This window comes from Trichosurus vulpecula, chromosome 7 (genome assembly GCF_011100635.1).
Source record: "Trichosurus vulpecula isolate mTriVul1 chromosome 7, mTriVul1.pri, whole genome shotgun sequence".
Lineage (NCBI taxonomy): Eukaryota > Metazoa > Chordata > Mammalia > Diprotodontia > Phalangeridae > Trichosurus > Trichosurus vulpecula.
The window spans coordinates 51998600-52017325 of NC_050579.1; the positions used below are offsets into that span (position 1 = coordinate 51998600).

The following is an 18726-nucleotide window of genomic DNA, read 5'->3' on the forward strand; positions in this document are numbered from 1 at the left end:
CATAAACTTACCTAAGTTAACTTTCTTGATTATATTCACTACTTTCCCTATTCTTTCACTTCTTACTCATCTTCCACAATCATTTCTTTTTTCTTTTAGATACTATGAATATGGATATAGACATGTCCAGCATGCTGTAGAATTTACATTATTAAAGTATCCAAAAAGTACAGTAACAACCTGATGACCCTTGTGGAAAAACTATGAGTTTACACATATAAGCTTCATTATGTTATTATTACAGTTTATGTAAAGTGGACCTATTTCTACTGTAAGAAATAATTTGAAATATGCCTAATTTCAACATAAAGTAATATATACAAATATATAAATAATAATAAATAATGTTTGTTGAAGTATGTTAAGAGCTTGATCGCGGAAGTGACAGGGAAGTTGTCAGGGAAACATATTCACTCCCACCAATAAGGCATATTATAAATAGCTTTCATTTTTACAGAATTAGAGAGACGAGCTGTTAATTCCATGAGTTAGGTAAAAAGTTCCACCCCAGCTAATGATATATGGTTTCTACAACTGTTTTCCCTCAAAGTACCTTACCTCCACACAGGCATCAGCAGCAGGGACATCTCCCTCTTCCTTCCTGGTAGGGATCTCCTTGGCAAGAAGACTATAGGTGGTAATTACTACATCATATCTGGAGAGGCTGTATGCACAGAAGACACGGACATGAATCAATCAGGAAGGCAGGACTAATACTTGTACCTGAAGGACCTGTGCCTGCCTGATCGAGTTACTGGGGGGAAAAAGTATTTTTACAAATCTAATATGAACACATTAATGTGAACTATTATTCATTAAACTAAACAATGAAATTCTTCTACACAACTTCTCTAATGTATTATCTCATATATACTAAATAAAGCTGAGCTGGCTTCACTCCTAATAAAGGAAGGATGTGGAAAAAAAAATCACGGACACTGAAAATCCCCTAAACTAGGAGAAACACAGACTAGGCCTACTTTTAAATAATAGTACTCTTCCTTGGGCGAGTGCTGCTGCCACCTGGTGGCCAACCCAAGGAATCCCAAGGCCTTCTAGGTTATAGCCTTCAGTAGTGCCAAAAATAAGCAAAGACCAATATTTGGCTCTCAGTAAGTGCATATCACTCTACTCTATGATGAAAGGAAGTAGGTTCCATTCTAACAACAAGAGGGATCTCCCCTTCCTTTTCCAATGAGATCCCTGGTGAAAGATGGTTTGATCTTTCTCCCAGCTCCAAACATGGGTGAAGGTGGATAAATTTTGAAATTGAAAATTTGTGTTTTGGTCATCATACATACCAGCAACATCAGTTAGACTGGAATCTAAATGGGATAGTAAGTAGGTGACAGAAGAGATGCCACCATCTTGGTCTTACTGGTGAAGATTAATTCTAACCTACAGCCCCCTTTAGGCTAACTGGATATTGAATGCTTTCTAAGTCATCAACAGTCTTGCACTTACACTTTTGCGTGTTGCTCCCGATTAGACCCATGGTAAAGATAGATCCTCAGTTTGTTGCCACTCACACGTTTTTCTATTTCCTTTTTCCAATGATGAATCAGGGAGGCAGGGCAGATAATTAGAGTGCCATGGGATGTAAAGCTAGTGGAATCTTAAAGGAAAAAACATGCAAATTATCAAATCTTGCTTTAAATTCTTGTTGACCCATCACCTTTTCTTGACCTGCTTAATTTCTATTTTTACTATTTATTACTCTTACTTCTGGAGGTTTCTGAATATGAGCTAGAAGGGATTATTTTTACAAATCAAATGGCTTTAACTACTTTCCGCCCTTTCCCTCATAAAGATACAGTGTAGGAAGATAGCACTGGCTCCTTAGTAGTACAGAGAACTGTGTTGTAGGTCTTTTTAGGATAGTGCTTTGTATATTCTAAAAAGTGACACTATATATAATCTGCCTGGAAAGAGAAAAAGTAGAATGAGGGACAAGAGGACATTAGGTAATTCTCTAGTTTCTCATTAGTTGGGTCTTTAGTATGACTATTATTTTGAAGTGCTGTGAATCCCCAAAATAAAAGCACATATACAAATAGAAGTATAAAAAACAACCTCCAAAGCCAAACAGAAATTATTTGGGGTAATTCTACCTGGGTCTCTCTATTCATATAATTGAGAAGACTACGAAACATGTTCAAATGTATGCATTCATCACTCTACTCGATAATGGAACTGGGTTCCATTCTAACAATAGGTACGACCACCTCTTTCATTTCCAGTGGGGCTTCTGATGGCAGATGGTCACTTTTTTTTCAGCTTCTAGCTTATCTTTAGTATTTGTACATGATCCAAGACATTCCAAAGGGCTCATGATGAAAAAATACAATCCACCTCTAGTGAGAGAACTGATGAACTCTGAGGGCAAAGTGGACTATAATTTTCTCACTTTTTTTGCTTCCTTTTTGCAAGATGGCTAATACGGAAATGTTTTGTATGATTTCACACATATAATTGATATTATATTGTTTGCCTTCTCAGTGGGTGAGGGAGGAGTGAATCTTGAACTCAAAATTTAAAAAGAAAAGAACACTATAAATAATTTTTAAAAAGCAAATATAAACAGGAAACATTTAACAAAGAAAAATATATTAAGAAAAAATAAAAATAAAACACTGGGAAAAAAGAATTGTGTGAATTTGGTTATAGTATATTATATGTAAATATGGATTTACAACTGGTCAGATGACTAGACTCAAGGAGTAGTAATTAATGGCTCAATGTCAATATATCAGGAAGTCCTCAGAGGAGTGTCCAAGGGATCTATGCTTGACTTGGGCCATTTAAGATTTTAATCAATGACTTTTGGATAAAGGCACAGATGATATGCTCATTAAATCTGTAGGTGTCGGTAGGATGAGGAGAGCTGACTAGAGGACAATCAGAATCCAAAAAGATCTTGACAAGCTAGAGCACTGGGCTGAAACTAGCAAGATGAAATTCAACAGAAATAGATGCCAAGTTTTACACTTGATACAAGAAATCAACTTCATCCATAGTTAGACCACAGTGTTGTCTGCAAAAGATCGGGGTGGGGTGGGGGCGGTTAGCTCAATGAGGCAGCAATGCGATGTTATCAGTCAAAAAAAGCTAATGCCATTTGGAGCTTCACCATACCAGGCTCTTCTCAGATCTCAGGTGAAGTGATGTATTCAGTTCTGGGCAGACAGTTTAAGGGCAATGATATGCTGGAGAGCACCAGTCATTCCCCACCAATAAACAGTCAAAGGATATGAACAGGCAGTTTTCAAAGGAAGAAATCCAAGCAATCAAGAGTCATGTGAAAAAATGGTTCAAATCACTCACAACTAAAGGTGCAAATTAAAGTAACTCTGAGGGTTCACCTCAGATTCATAAGATGGGCAACACTGGCAAAAAAAAAAAAAAAAAGTAAAACTAATAAATATGGAGATGCCATTGGAAAATATGCACACTGTGCACTCTTGCTAGAGCTGTTAACCCCTCCAGTCATTCTGAATAGCAATTTGGAACTATATCCAAAAAGTTATTAAAATGTATACCCTTCGACCCAGTCATACCACTATGAGGTCTATATCCCAAAAAGATCAGAGAAAATGGGTAAGGCCCTGTATGGACAAACATATTTACAGTAGTTCTTTTTGCGGTGGCAAAGAACTGGAACTTAAGGGGATGCCCACCAACTGAGGAATGGCTGACAAATTATAGTGTCTGAATGCAACAGAATACTATTGTACTGTAAGGAATGATTAAAGAGAAGGCTCCAGAGAAAGCTGGGAAGATGTGTATGAACTGAGTGAAATGAGAAGGGGAAGGGAAGAGAACAAGTATTACAGACATACTAAACACCACTCACTGTGCTCAGTGTTTTGTAAGTATTATCTCATCGGATTCTCAAAACGACTCTGGGAGGTTAGGTGGTATTATTATCCCCATTTTACAGCTCAGGAACCTGAGGCAGAGGTTAAGTGACTTGCCCAGAGTCACACAGCTAGAGCCTAAGGCTGGTTTAAACTCAGCTTTTCCTGACTCTAGGCCCAACATTCTACTCACTGTGCCAGGAGAAAAACAATAGACATAGTAATAACATCGTACAAACTTAAGTCTGAAAGACCTAAGAACTCTGATCAACACAATGATCACCCACAATTCCAGAGGATTCATGGTGAAACATGCACCCACTTGACAGAGAGCAGATAGGCTCAAAGTGCAAGTTAAGGCATATGTTTTGAATGTGGACAATACAGGAATTTGTTTTTCATGACTAGGAATATTTGTTTTTCTTTCCTTTTCAGTGGAAGAGTAGGAAAGATGGATTTTTTAAAATACAAATTAATTCAAAAGCATTTTCTAGATAGAAAATTTGCTGATTTTAGTCAGGTCTTTAGTTATTCTGAGTTTTTATTAAAAATGACACCTGAGAAATTAGTTGTCTCCCTCACAGATGGACCAGATATGACCCAGGGTGTTTTGGCTGCTTATAATTTGAAGCCTCCTTCTCTCAGCCCAGAGGAAACCCCCCTATCCTCTACCATCTTTGGAGAGCGATAAAACAAGCTTTTGGTCTTTCTTTTTCTTCAGCTCTTGATTTTTCTGGGCTAAAATGAGTGCAATCATCGTCAAGGTCTTGCCTAGGCCCATATCATCCGCTGGAAAAGAATAACACAGAAGAGAGTTCCAGTTATTCAGGGTACAGGACTAACTTGCCTTCAAAGTCCATGTGCCCCAACATTCTTTGCTTCCCCTTCCCTTCACAGGGCTTCATTGTGGTTAATCTTCTTCCCCTAAAACCCTCTAGCTAAAAACAGACCCAGGTTTTCTTCCCATTGCTGTGTATTTTGATTCTTTACTACCTGACTCAGAACTTCCAAAATACCCAGAAATTACACACTTGAAAAAGGTTCACAAACAAATTTTAACCTTACATCAACTAAAAACACTCAAAGTGGTTTTACTTGATTGCCAAACTGAATTGTATTCCTAGAAGGGATGGTAATACTTTTAAATTTTACAAAATGGAAAAACTAAGACCAAATGACATGCCTTCCATGCAAAAAACTAGCTACCAAAAGAGAAGTAATTACATCACAAAAAATATGGAAACTTATCTTCTGGCCACTTGAGGAGTTTTATGCTAGGAATAAAAGCTCCTCCCTGCTAATTACTGTGGATTTAAGAGTGAGTTCAGTCTCATTAGAACCACAGCAACTAAAATATAATTAAGTTGCAGAGATTCTTGTGATTAATAAGTAGCATTATGCTGTTTGAAAAGAAACAGCAACTTGTAGAAGTAGGTTTAAGAACTTAATGTGAAAAAGGATGAATCAAGGGGTAGGACAAAAAAAAGCAGGTGGGAGTAGAGTGAATTTTAAAGGAATTTGGGGATTTTAGAAAAAGAAAATAGAAACACCAATATGGAAATATGTTACATCAGATTGTTTACCATCTCAGTGAAGGGTGGAGGGAATGAAGGATAAAATCTGGAACTCAAAACTTAGGAAAAAACATTTAAAATAAACCCCCGCTAAAAACCAAATAATGTTTTAAAAATAACTTAGTAACTAAAACAAACTGATCCCGAATATATATGCCAGACATTCATTTTAGAAGAAAACACCCGGGGATGATATTCTAAGTTTGCAAATTTTATTGTATTTTCTTATTTTGATAAATAAATGTCTGTAGCAGAATGGCAAGAATAAAAAAAAATGGAGAGCTAGGGACAATCAACTCCAAAACAAACAAATCTACAAAACTCCTGAGGTTCACAAGATTGGCTATAATTCTACCCTTCCACTGTTCACCACTTCCTTCCCCATACCTACCTCTCTGCAGGTATTCTTAGGCTACATGTACTCACAAAGGCCAGTATTTCTCCATTTACCTAGAATTCCTCCACAAGGTTTTTGATTCTCTCTCCATAATAACCACGCCAATGCTTGTTTCTGATGCAGAAGCAAAGGGACCTGAAAAAGAGAAATGAAATGTAAAGTATAACTTGCCTGGTCATGCTGTACTTTGTTGTGGTTACTCAGAATCTAACAACTTTGCTTCTTTATTACATACTCTTCATTTTCAAAAGAAATAGTATTATGAAACCAACTAAAGTGTACAGTGGTCCTCCCATCTTCCTTCTCCCCTGTCTTACATTCTTCCTCCTTCTAACTCCTTGACTGAGGTCAAGATTCTACTCTGCCTCTTCAAATCCTAATTCAAGTAACTTCTTCCATTTTTAAAGGGCATTTCATTCCACCTGATAACCTGAAGAGTAAAGAGATATTCCTTGAACCCCATTATCTTTGCTCTAGGCTAGAAACCAGCCTGTATTGTGAGCATTAAGAGCAGCTACTTAGCTATGGCAGAAAGACAGAGACTATTCCATGTAGATCACTGCAAATTTATCCTTCATGTTCATACTGGTTGTTGAAGAAGAAATAATATGAAACCCTGGAAGTGACCACTCAACTCTTAGAATTTCTGATAGAGTACAGGTGAGCTGTGTACCGAATTAGAGGAGAGCATACTTCTAAGGGTTCAGAGACACACTAGATGAGATCCCAAGGACTAAAAGGAAAGTTGGTCCAGGGAAGACGGGAAACAATAATAAAATTCTGACAATATAAAGAGAAATGATTTCAATGAAAAGGGTAACTTGTCTAAAAAGACCAATGTGAATGCACACGGGAACTCAATCAATTTAGATTTTGAGAAGATAACGTACAGAAGAAGGAAGCGGGGACAGATAAGACAGGATGAGTAAAAAAGCATGCTTGATGAATACCAAAAGCAATACCATGAAAATAATGTGAGGAAAGCTAAAACTCTGAATGACTTGATGCAAATAAAGAACACTAGTGCAACAAATTCCATTTTGTTGCTTTTGTTTGTTTTGTAATTTTGGGTTTTTTTTAGTTGTAATGGGCAAAAGAGAATGATCAAAGATTGATTCATTGAATGTTGGAGGGGTTGTAAAAAGACAGGTACTAATGTACCATTTGGTAGAGCTGTGAATTGGTCTGACCATTATAGAATGCAATTTGGAATTATGCCAAGAAAGTGACTAAAATGTCTTGTCATTGACCCCATATGGCCTTAACAGGTCAATGGTAAAAAAAACAAAAAAAAAAAAACAAAAAAAAAACAACCCACATACACCTAAATATTCACAGAAGTACTTTTTGTAGTAGTAAAGAACTGGAAACAAAGTAGACAGCCATCAACTGGGTGGGGAACAGCTAAACAATTTATAGTGCATGAATATAAAGGAATAATACTATGCAGTTAAGAAACAGACCAGATAAGACACATGAACCAATCACAATAAAGTAAGCAGAACCATGAAAACAATACACACAATAATAATTCAAATGAAAACACCAAAATAAACAAAACTGGAATTATAATGACTAAAAACCTCTCCACCCCCTTTTTTGCAGTGGTGGGGAACTACAGGTGTAGAAAAATACAAATAATGTGACTTTTCGGAGTACTGGTTAGTTTGGCTGAGCTGCTTTTTAAAAATTCTTTTTTCATTCAGTTTACCTTCAACCCATCTGGATCTTCTGCCACTGTCTCCTTGCCAGGACATGATTCAAGAGACTTGTGGAGCTGATCAATGGCATCACTTGTAACTTTCCACACAGGCTGAAAGCGATCTTGGGTCATCCGGCCCCCATACGAATGGACTTTGTCTAGGAAAAGTGTTATAAATCTAATTTTACATAATCTGGCTGGACAGAGACCATTAATTCTTTCCTGCTAAAATGCCACAATGGCTGAAACATATGAGAGGCAGTGCAGTGAAATAAGTGTTAGTTTTGGAACCAGATGACCTACACTCAAATGCTAGAAAGATGGGAGACTTGGTTGTGGAGGGTACCTAGGTGGTGCCATAGTGAATAGAGCACCGGGCCTGGAGTCAGGAAGACTCGCCTTCCTGAGTTCAAGTCTAGTTTCAGACACTTCCTAGCTGTGTGACCCTGGACAATTTTCTCATCTGTAAAATGAACTGGAGAAGGAAATGGCAAACCACTCCAGTATCTCTGCCAAGAAAACCCAAACGGGGTCATGGAGAGTTGGCCAGGGCTGAACATGCCTGAGCAATAAGGGTCTGGAACACTGCACACACTGCCAGACACGAGCCTTTTGTTGACTAGTTCTGCAAACCTGGGTACAATGTTCGGCAAGGTCAGGGGAAAATACTGTAATAGGCAACAACTTGTGTGAAAACAATAGGCATCAATACAACTCTAAAAATAAATCAATTTATGATCCTACAAAAAAAGTTTATTAAAGTACAATCCTAGTTCTCTAAGCACACAAACCACATGAAAAGGTATGCGTGCATCCAGCCACATATACAACCGGTGAGAAGAAAACTACCACACGAACAAAATGCTTCAAGGATGCAAAGAGGAATTGGATTAGGTTAAACTTTCCAGAGTGCCATCATCTTCATTAAGACAGGGTTCAAAAATAGCTTTTACTTCCACATAGGCACAAGGGCATCCAAAAGCTAGCACCTCTCCATTATCTATGACGATATTTATGATGGTTAAAAATGCACAACAAAAAGTGATCTTACCTCCATAGTGCTGGCTGGGTCCTCCAACAGATGCCTGTTTGGGAGCATGCAATCCCAAAGAACCACCCAAAGGGTGAGAATCCTGAAGTTGCAGTGGTTTGGGTGGCGCCACAAAAGGTGCTTCTGCAGTGGTTTTAGTGAATAGATTGCACGGCAGATGGTCATGAGCATTGCTTTCTTTCTTACTCCCTCCTCGAAAAATAGAAAACCATCCAAAGTTTGGAAAGATAAAGAGGTCAATCAATAATGTGAAAGTCACAGGAGCTAATATGAGCAGCCATCACTACTGCTCTAATTAATGAGGGGCAGCTTCCTGCTAGCGTTAGTGGGATTCCCAAAAGTGCTTAAATGATGGAAATTAGAGAGCTGACCTTTGGCACCCACAACTAGCGTGGGCTTTGGAAGAAAACTCAGAGGCAAAAGCAGGAGGACCAAATGAAGAGCACGGCGAGTCAGTTCACATGTTGCTTGCCTGTGTGGGGGGCTTACTGTGGCTTTTCTGAACTACAACCAGATGTTTAACCAGGGCATAACTCACTTTACCTTGTTCTGTACTTGTCACTGTGGTTAGCGATAGAGCACTGAGCGCAGCCTCCAAATCCTGCACTTGCTTGAGAAGCCTCTCACCCTTGTCTGGAAGGGCCTGGATGTTCACTGTTGCCAGCATACTCTGAAAAGCAGATTCTGTTAGACTGATGCCTTTGTCTTCTCAGCATGCGAGGGAGAGAAAATTTTAAATAAAAACAGAGCAAAGTACTGAGCATCTTGAAGCTTAGCTGTTACATGGTGGTCTGGAATTTTTTTCCCTAAAATTTTTCCCACACCAGAAAAGCAACAGACAAAAAGGGAACAGAGGTGGCATGGATAATTCCCTTGACTATTACTTTTTCTTATTTGCATATTATGCTTAAAGCTTTTACATGTTAAACTTCTGGAGCTCTCTGTTTGCCCATAACAAACACTGACTGTATGAAAACAATGAATTTTTCTTGCTGGATGCCTACTCGAAACTATGTTCTGGGTTCTAATTTTCATTACAGTATTATCTGAAGTGCCCACACTCCAAAATTCCCTCTAATCCAACAGTTGGTATCTAGGTTAAGTATCCAAAAATTTGCTAAGCACAAATACTTCTAACAGTCACTCCTCGGAAAGTATTAACTCTAAATTACCACACTTACAGACTAAAGTTACTCTCACCACAAACAAATACCAAAGTGCCCAAAGTCACCTTTTTTTGCTTAAGTTGTGCTGTGAGATGCAAATGTTGAGCCACAGGGTCTAAAGGCTCCACCGTCTTCAAAGTCTTGGTGAATCCTGGGATTGATCTTGGCTCACTTGTCTCAGGCACTTCAAGATTCTTTTTCTGTATTGAATCCTCAGCCACCTGAACACGTAGGGAGTTTTCTTGTTTGGAGGAAACAACATCATCTTCACTGCTTTCACCGATGCCTTTCCTTTCTCCTGGAGCTGTTGATGGTATCTGTGGTCCACTGGCCCCTCTCTGAGGGACTACTTTGGAAATCTCCAGCTGTAGCAGGCTTTGAGTCTTTGGTTCTGTCTGTGGGCCAAGATCAGCCTTGCCCTTTGTTTCTCTGGCTTCATAATTCTTAAGCTGCTCTCTCTGGGCCTTGTTTAAAGTGTCCAGATTGACAGTTCCTGGAGGCCCATGCAGAGTTTCATTCTCCCTTTGAGGCACTGATTCACCAGAGACTAAGGGACTTGCATCTTTTGATTTCTTCTCTTTAAGAGGAACAGACTGTTTCCTGAAGTCTTCCTCAGTGGGCAAGTCTGGTTTAACCTGAGAAAAGCTTCTTGGGTGTGAAATTTTGTGATCTTTTGCTTTATTCTGAAGCACTGTTCCCTTCTCTGATGCCCGTGGTTTTCTTATTACCATATCCAGTGGAAGCTTCTCTCGCACACTAGATTCTGGCATAGACTTCTGCTCCTGGTTTTGTGGCAAAAGCTGATCTTTCTTTTCCTTCAGCTTCTTTTCAACTCTCTTTTCCTCATTTTCACCACTTTTTAGTTGTTTCCAGAGGGATAGTTCTTGGTTCTTGTCTAAAACTTTAAAAGGATTTCTCGGGTGGCTGCAATGCTGTAGCCAATCAGATGCATCCTGGGCCTTACTGCTTAATTGTTCTTTAGCACTGGGCTCCTGAAAGAGGCAACCAAAGAATAAAATTCTAACACACAGTTACAATGATGGTGTGTATGTGTAAAACATCTCTCTCAGAAGAAATGGAAGGAATGAAAAGCATAAACTTATATTCTTTAACTTCCTTAAAACAGTCTCTCCTGCAGGCATTCCCGTTCCTCGAAAGAATCAAAATTTAGGAGACTTGTTTATAGATCCACTTACAATCCGCTACAAGACCCCTCATAATGCACTAGTTTAGGCCTTAGTCTCAGGAAAATATTGACCAACCTCTAAGGGATGTTTTGCAGAATCAAGAGCTATCATCAAAATGGTAAATAGTAAATACTTTCTCTTGCCGTCATAATGTTGTCTACTGCCCGTCTTTCTTTTTGCTAGGCAGAATATTGTGAGTAATCGTAATGATCCAAATGCACTCCAAGAGATGACAAATTATAGCGGAAAAACGTCTGAACTTAGGATCAGGAGACTTGGATTCAAATCCTGGCTTACTGTTTAACTATAGGTAAATCATTCACCTTTTGGGGGGGAAGGGAGGGACACAGGTTTCAGTTTCCTTGTCTGTGGAACAAGATAAAATTCTTGCCTTAAAAAGTTGTTGTGGGGAAAATACCTAGAGTAAAAGATTCATCCCTCAGACTATCTAGAGATGTGAGAATGAGCATTATTCCCATTTCAGTAATCAAGCACTGCATAATCTCTCTGCAATGGAAAAATATCCCACACCTACATGATGTCATCAAATGAGGATTTTGAGCAGGCGGCATAAGTGATAGAAGACAGGATTTGTGTCAGGAAGACCCGAGTTCCAATCCTACCTCCATTTAGTATTTGTGTGACTACAGACAAGTCACTTAACTCCTTTGAGCCTCAGTTTCTTCATCTGTAAAATGGTGAATATGTATTATAACTACCTCACAGGACTGTTAAATTCAAATAAATGTGCACAAAGCACCCTGCAAAACTTAAATTGGCAAATGAATGCCAGGTGTGATGACAGTAATGCCTAATCAGTCTTTCAATTAGTCCGAGTGAATATACATTTTCTCCAACTTTCAGGACATAAAAGCTGCATCAACTTGGTAGAAAGAACAAGAAGTCCTAATTTTGATTATAATTGTTGAGGTCTACAGACCACTCTTTAAGTCAGTGGGGACATATGGATCAAAGTAGAGCAGTTCAGAATGGGATAAGATGTCACAGGTCAAAGTTGGAAGACCTGAGGAGCCCATGTCCAACTTGAACCATAATCTCCACTCGCCAGAGAAGTGGTCAGTGCACTTCTGGATAGTCCTCATAGTTACATTTGCCTCTTGCAACTTCCCCTCTTTCCTTAGATTGCACCAACAGATGCTTATTAAGTACCAGTTATGCGCAAAGCATAGTGTTAGACTCCACAGAGATAACAAGGACCCTCAAGGGGGATCGAGAAGTAGAGACTAGAAATGTAAGTCAGAGTCAGATTGTTATTATTTTTAAAAAACCGGGCCAAGGAGTTTTCATTTTCGTCTAGAGGAAACGGGAAGTCACGGTTCAAAATAACACAGGACAGTACCCAGATCACATGAATACCTTAGGAAGATTTAAGCAGCTCTATGAAGGGGTGGACTGGATAAGGGAAGAGAGTGAAAACAGGGAGACCGATTATCTAAGCAAGAGGTAATGAGGGCCTGGTCTTAGAGTGGTGGCACTGAGAATAAAGAGAAGGGAGATGTTAGACAAATGATGGCAGCAGAATAGATTAATTCTGGCAAAATGACTGATTATGGAGAATAAAGGAAAGGAAGAAGTCAGAGATGACTGTAAGATCATGAGACCAAGTGACTGGGAAGACAGGTTTGCCCTCAACATAAATAGGGAAGCATGGAGGGGTGTGTTTTAGAGGAAAACATGATGAGTTCAGTTTTCGAAAATCTCACTTTGAGCTACTAGTAGGACAACCAACTGGAGATAAGGGACTAGAATTCAGACAAAGATTAGGAAGACATGAAGACACAGACACACACATGTATGTATGTAATTGTTGCTGTTCAGTCATTTTGCTGTCACATCTGACTCTCCATGACCCCATTTGGAGTTTTCTCGGCAGAGATACTGGAGTGGTTCACTATTTCCTTCTCCAGCTCATTTGACAGATGAGGAAACTGAGGCAAACAGGGTGAAGTGACTTGCCCATGGTCACACACCTGGTAAGTGTATGAGGCTAGATTTGAACTTGGATGAGTCTTCTTGACTTCAGGCCAGGTACCTGATCCACTTTCTACCTAGATGCCCCATGTGTCTGTATATGTATATGTATACAGGCGGTCATCTTTATAGGGCCTTATCTGGAGTCAGGAAGACCTAAGTTCAAATCTTGCCTCAGATACAAGCTATGTGACCATAAGCAAGTCATTTACCCTTTTTCTGCTTCAGATGCTTCATCTGTGAAGGGGGATCATAACAGCATCTACTCCCTGGGGGTGTTGTAAGGATAAAATGAGGTAATATTCATAAAGTGCTTTGCAAACCTTAAAGCATTATAAAAATGCCAGCAATCATCATTATTATGATGATATAGTATCATCATTATTATTAATACTGACACATGAATCCATAGGAGCAAATGAGATCACTCAAGCAAAGAGTGAAGAAAAAGAAGACAAAGGGGCCAGAACAGAGGCTTGGGGAGACCCATGCTAAGGGAACAGAAGATGGATGGTGATGAAGCCAAAACTGAGGAGTCACACAAGAAAGAAGAACAGTGTCACAAATGGCAAGAGATGAGAGTATGTAAGAAACAGGGATGATCACCAGGGTCACAGAGACTTTTTTAAAGATGGAGACTTGGGAAAGGCCATTGCCTTGGATTTAGCAGTTCAGGAAATCACTGACAACCTATAAGAGAGTAGTTTGAATAGCCTAAGAATTTAGCAGTGAAAGGAAAAAGAGAGAAAGGACAAGAACTTGAGGGAATAGTTGTCCCACAAGAAAGTTGAGGGTTTTTTTTTTTTTTTACAATAAGATATGTACACATTTATACACAGCTAATGGGGGAAGAGACAAGGGTAAATCAAGAGGGAGAGCGGGAAAGAACATGAGAGGAAGACAGAGAGGGGAAGGGAAAAAGGAAGAGAAGAAAGAAGGAGAAAGGGGGGTTTAAGAGAAGACAGGGATAAAAGGTGACTAAAGGGACAAGAAGGGGGACAGAAGGGACAAAAAAGAGAGAGAAAAGAAGAGAGAAGAAGAGAGATAAAGGGAGAGAAGGAATAATAGGAGATGAGGGGAAGAAAGAAACAGGAGGGAGACAGAGATGGGGAGGGAACAAGGGAAAGAAAGGGAAGGAGAAGAGAAGAGAAGCGCAAACATAAATGTAAATAATAACCAGAGAAGCTTCCAAAGGATGAGGAATGAGATAGGAACAATTGTCCCAGTCGAAGGGTTGGAAAGTCAATGAATCTACTGAGACTGGAACAAAGTTGAGATGGGGTGAGAGCTCAGAGAGGTTTTGAGGCACAAAGTCGGAGAGCTGAGGAAGCTTAAGACGCTTGGCTTCAATTTGCTCAGTAAAGCATGAGCTGAGGTCACCTGCTGAGAGTGAAAGGGACTGGGGGCAGACTTAGAAGCCTGAGAAGAAAAACGGTTTAGAACAGCCATCATGGAGCGTGATAGTCAAATCAGGGATAAATGAATCGCCACAAGCAGTAAGGGCCTAGTTGGCTAAATAGATGTAAGGTTTAACGTGGGGAGTTATTGGTTTAAATCAAGACGAGCCATTCCTACCTTCCAGGGAATGTTTCCGCACCAATGTTTCTTCTCTGCTTTACTTCGACTACATCGATAGAACAATCTAACAGAAAGTAAAACACAAAGCAGAGCCATGAAAGCCCAACCAGGAGTGTTAAGTTTATTTTTTTATAACCAAGCCTGAAAGCTTTGTTAAGGCAAATGACTTGTTTGTACTCCATAATGTATAGTATATATGCCAGATAGTACAGTACTATTTGAAAATGAAGGAAAAAAATAATAATGATGATGATGCTGCATTAACCAGAGGATATAGACATTTAACTGAGCATTGATTTAAGTCTTTCTCAAAATGGATTCATTTTTGTCTTACTTGAAAAGCAGCTACAAAGACTTGAATCCCAGCTGAATTAGTTTTTATTTAATATGTTCAACACCCAGGGAGTCAAATTATTTGCATTCAGGAAAAAGTATCCCAGAGTTAAATCGTTTTAGTCTTGATTATAAACTGCTTTATGCAAAATAAGTCAATCAAAAGCTATAGAAAATTATCATTGAATAAAACACGCAAATGAAATAAAGAATTCCAAGAAATAGTGAAGACGTCGATGCTGCTTCACGCTGGCTCTGCTTGCTAGGCCTCCTGCTGGCATTGTGTAGGCCTCTGTGTCTGTGATTCCTGGACCTCCTTTCTTCCATCCCTCCCCAGGTTTGGCCTGAGTCTATTTTTCATTCTCACTGGGGCCCCCAGTACTTTCCTGGGCCAGTATCGATTCAGATTTCATTCGCCTCTGTCCGAATCTCAACCCTGTACTTTAACCACCTCAAATCTATGCCTGTCCTCTACTCTCAAATCTTGACCTTTTATCTGCTGACCCCCTAACCCTGTATTGCTCACTCCCATCATGCACCTCCTCTGGTACTCCTATTTACAAGCTGAGGGAGACAAGAAGGTTCTGTACCGCCAGTGTTGGCTGGGTCCACTACAAACTTAACCAGTCTCTATTGGTGATCATTTTACTCCTCCAAAAAACCTTCCTCACACTGCCCCACCCTTAAGCTAAGGACTTCAGCTTAATACTTAAAAAAAAAAAAATAGAAGCTACTCCCAATGAAACTGCCTCTCCTGACTTTCTCTGCCTATCTCAACTCTTAGAGGTTATTCTCCATTATCAACCACTTCAATAGAGAGGTGGCCATTTGCATTGATAATTAAGATAGGCTTTTAACACTTATTCAATCAAGTGCCCTTGAAGAGTTTGGCCTTTGTTTCCTTGATTAAATTAGGAGTCCCTGATTCCTAAAGCCTAGTTTACATGGGTTTGAGTGACAAGTTTGTGACATCAGAGACTTTTAGACCATGTGGGTCTGAGTGGCATTTTTGTGATGCTTTTAGGTCACGTGGGTGAGTCACATGTGTGACTCACTTTTGACCCTGAACAAGATATATAAACCCAGAGGTTGGCATTCTCCCTTGGAGCTCTGAGCCACAGGGGGAATGGCGCATGATTCTGGGCCAGCCTTTGTCAAGCTCCCCAGCTCATGAACTCAGATGTTGATGCTTTTTAGTAACTATGAATTATGATTTGGTTTGTATTTGTATTTCCTCTGAAGTTCAGGTTGCTGGCTTTCCCTCCTGAACTAGGTGAGTTTATATGTATATGCTGGATTAAAATAAGATTGTTAACCCCTTAACACTGCTTTCTTTAGTAAAGCAGATCAAAAGAACCTGTGCTGGCAGTGTTCTTGTTGTTGGACTTGTGTTGGTCTTTCGCCCCCAAAACAGCTGCTAGCCGAATTGTTGCAATACCATTCCCTTACCAAATTCCTTTTAATCTCATCTTCTCCTGTTTTCTCCAGTAGATTGCCCCCAAATCATCCACTTTCCTTCACATCTTTAATATCTCTCTGTCCACAGACTTCTTCCATGCTGCCTACAAACGTACCCCAGTCTCTCCTAACTTTGAAAAGCTTTCACTAGACACTGTATCTTCCTAAACTACCATCCTACCTCTCCCCTCCCTTTCAATGCCAAACTTCCGGGAAAAGCCTCTTCTTTCATTCACTCCTCAGTCTTTTGCAATCTGGCTTCTGACCTCACTATTCAAATGAAACTGTTCTCTAAAGTTATCTGTGACCTCTTAATTGCCAACCTGATGGTCTTTTCTCAATTGGCATGCTTTTTAATCTCTCTGAAGCAATGGCAGTGTTGGCGACCCTCTCTGCTGCTTTCTCTTCTGCTGGTTTTTGTGACACTGTCTCTCTTGGTTCTCCTCCTTCGTGTCTAACTTTTCTTCTCTCTCTTCTGGCTCATCTTTCTTACCACACCTGTTAGCTATGCATGCATTCCCAAGACTTTGTCCTAGGCCATCCTCTCTTCTTTCTCTACACTCTCTCACTTTGTGGCATCAACAGATCCCATATTTAATAACTGTCTTCTGTGCATACTGCGTATACAGGAAACCCAGTTGCTGTGTTGGCTGGTTTTACTGATCTGGTTTTTTTTTCCTTCTTTCTTATCTTTGTTACAAGACATGGCATACTCAGTGGTGGAGTCAGGGAGGGAAACATTCAGCAATGAATATGACATAAAAAAAAAAAGATATCAATTTTTTTAAAAACTTTAGCACCAACTAATCAAGTCAAAGCAAATCTCTAATTTCCGTTCTCTTGTGAGGTTCTCATGGCTTACTTAGTGCAAGCACTCAAAAGCTATTCCTGGGAAATGACTGGTCTGTTGAGAGGCTCATCGGATGCTGGCCAGTAGTACCACCTAGTGCTAAAATTCAAGAAATGCACCTAAAGGGAATCTAAAACAATTTTGTAGTGATATTCTTGAGAAATGAAAAATCGTCATTTTAACCTTGTCTTCTGCAACTATGAATATGCTGTAGGATTAATGTGATGGCCCTGACTAAAGAATACAATTTTTTTTTAATGCTCTTCGGAGGAAAACCAGAGCATCTCACTTCTGGAAAGAAGAAAACTAATTTTCATTTTCTGTTCCTGTCATTTTAAAACACTGGAACTCTTAAAAAATTTTAAACACACATCAAACACAACGTATTACAGTACTTTGTTATATTCAGTCATCAGCAATTCAGTGATTTGCTGACCTCATGGCCCTGAATAAATTCAGAGTCTCTTACAAAGAACCACTTCATCAAATCTTCCTTTGCAACATCAAGAGCAGTTATTACTTTCTCTCCATCCCCACTGCCTCCAGGCTAACGTAGACCCTTATCACCACATACCTATATTGCAAATGCCTTCTGATTGGTCTCCTTGCCACCAGTCTCTCCCCTGAAATCAATCCATCCTGTATAATGCTGTTTAATATTCCCCAAATATCATCTTTATCACATCACTCCCCTGGCTAAAAAAATCTTTAACAGCTACTTACTATTACCTACAAAATAAAAGTCCAAACTCTTTAACCTGGCATTCAATTTAACAACCTACCTTTCCAGGTTCATTTTGCATTACTTCCCTTCATGAATGTTCCTGTCAAACTCAAACGCCTAGCTGTTTCCTCATTTTAGCACATCATTTATTGTCTTCATAAATTCACCAAAAAACACCTGAAAAACATTCCTTCCTCATCTTTAAGAATCCTTATCTCCCTGAAAGGCTGATCGCAAATGCCACCCTCTCCTTGCAGTATTCTCTGACAGTCCCACCTTAAAGCATTATCACCAGACTCCAATTTCCCTCGAGCATTTTATCTGGCTATCTCCTTTGCCTTCCTGGCATTATATTCAACTGTGTTCATGTTACATCCTTCCTATAAAAAGAAGAATGGAAGTGCTTTTAGACTTGGGATTGAATAATTTTTTAATCTTACAGTGCCCTGTAATATTTCTCCCTCTCCCACATAGCCTATATCCAGTCAACTGCTAACTGCAATGAATTCCACCAACAGTGTCCCTTCCATCTGTCCATTTCTTTCTATTCCCCCATCACCACTTTAATTCGGGTCCTTATCCTCTCTCACATGAACTACCACACCAGCCACCTAACAAGTTTCCCTGCCTCCAGTGTCTCCTCAGCCCAATCCATCCTTTACATTGGTGCTGCATTACATCTGCCTGAGCATAGGTACATCCCGGTCACTCCCCTGCTTGGGAAGGCTCAATGCCTCCCTACTGGCAATAAAACCAAACCCAGAATCTCTAGCATGGTATTCAGGTCTTCTACAGCATGTTATTGTTGCTGTTTAGTCGTTTCAAACCTAGCCAACATTTTGTGACCCCATTTGGGG

The 18726-nt window shown here is 39.6% G+C and overlaps 1 protein-coding gene across 2 annotated transcripts in view; it reads right to left on the bottom strand.

Moving 5' to 3' along the window:
* TTF2 (transcription termination factor 2) overlaps positions 1-18726 on the bottom strand; it is a 48630-nt gene that overhangs the window by 22956 nt on the left and 6948 nt on the right. For both annotated transcript variants that reach the window (XM_036767523.1, XM_036767522.1), the window contains exons 4-12: positions 14502-14568; positions 9813-10739; positions 9125-9251; positions 8582-8770; positions 7540-7688; positions 5882-5963; positions 4530-4646; positions 1465-1615; positions 559-664 (exon numbers count right to left, since the gene is read on the bottom strand). In XM_036767523.1, the coding sequence (XP_036623418.1) occupies positions 559-664; positions 1465-1615; positions 4530-4646; positions 5882-5963; positions 7540-7688; positions 8582-8770; positions 9125-9251; positions 9813-10739; positions 14502-14568 (1915 nt within the window). The remainder of the gene's footprint in view (positions 1-558; positions 665-1464; positions 1616-4529; positions 4647-5881; positions 5964-7539; positions 7689-8581; positions 8771-9124; positions 9252-9812; positions 10740-14501; positions 14569-18726) is intronic.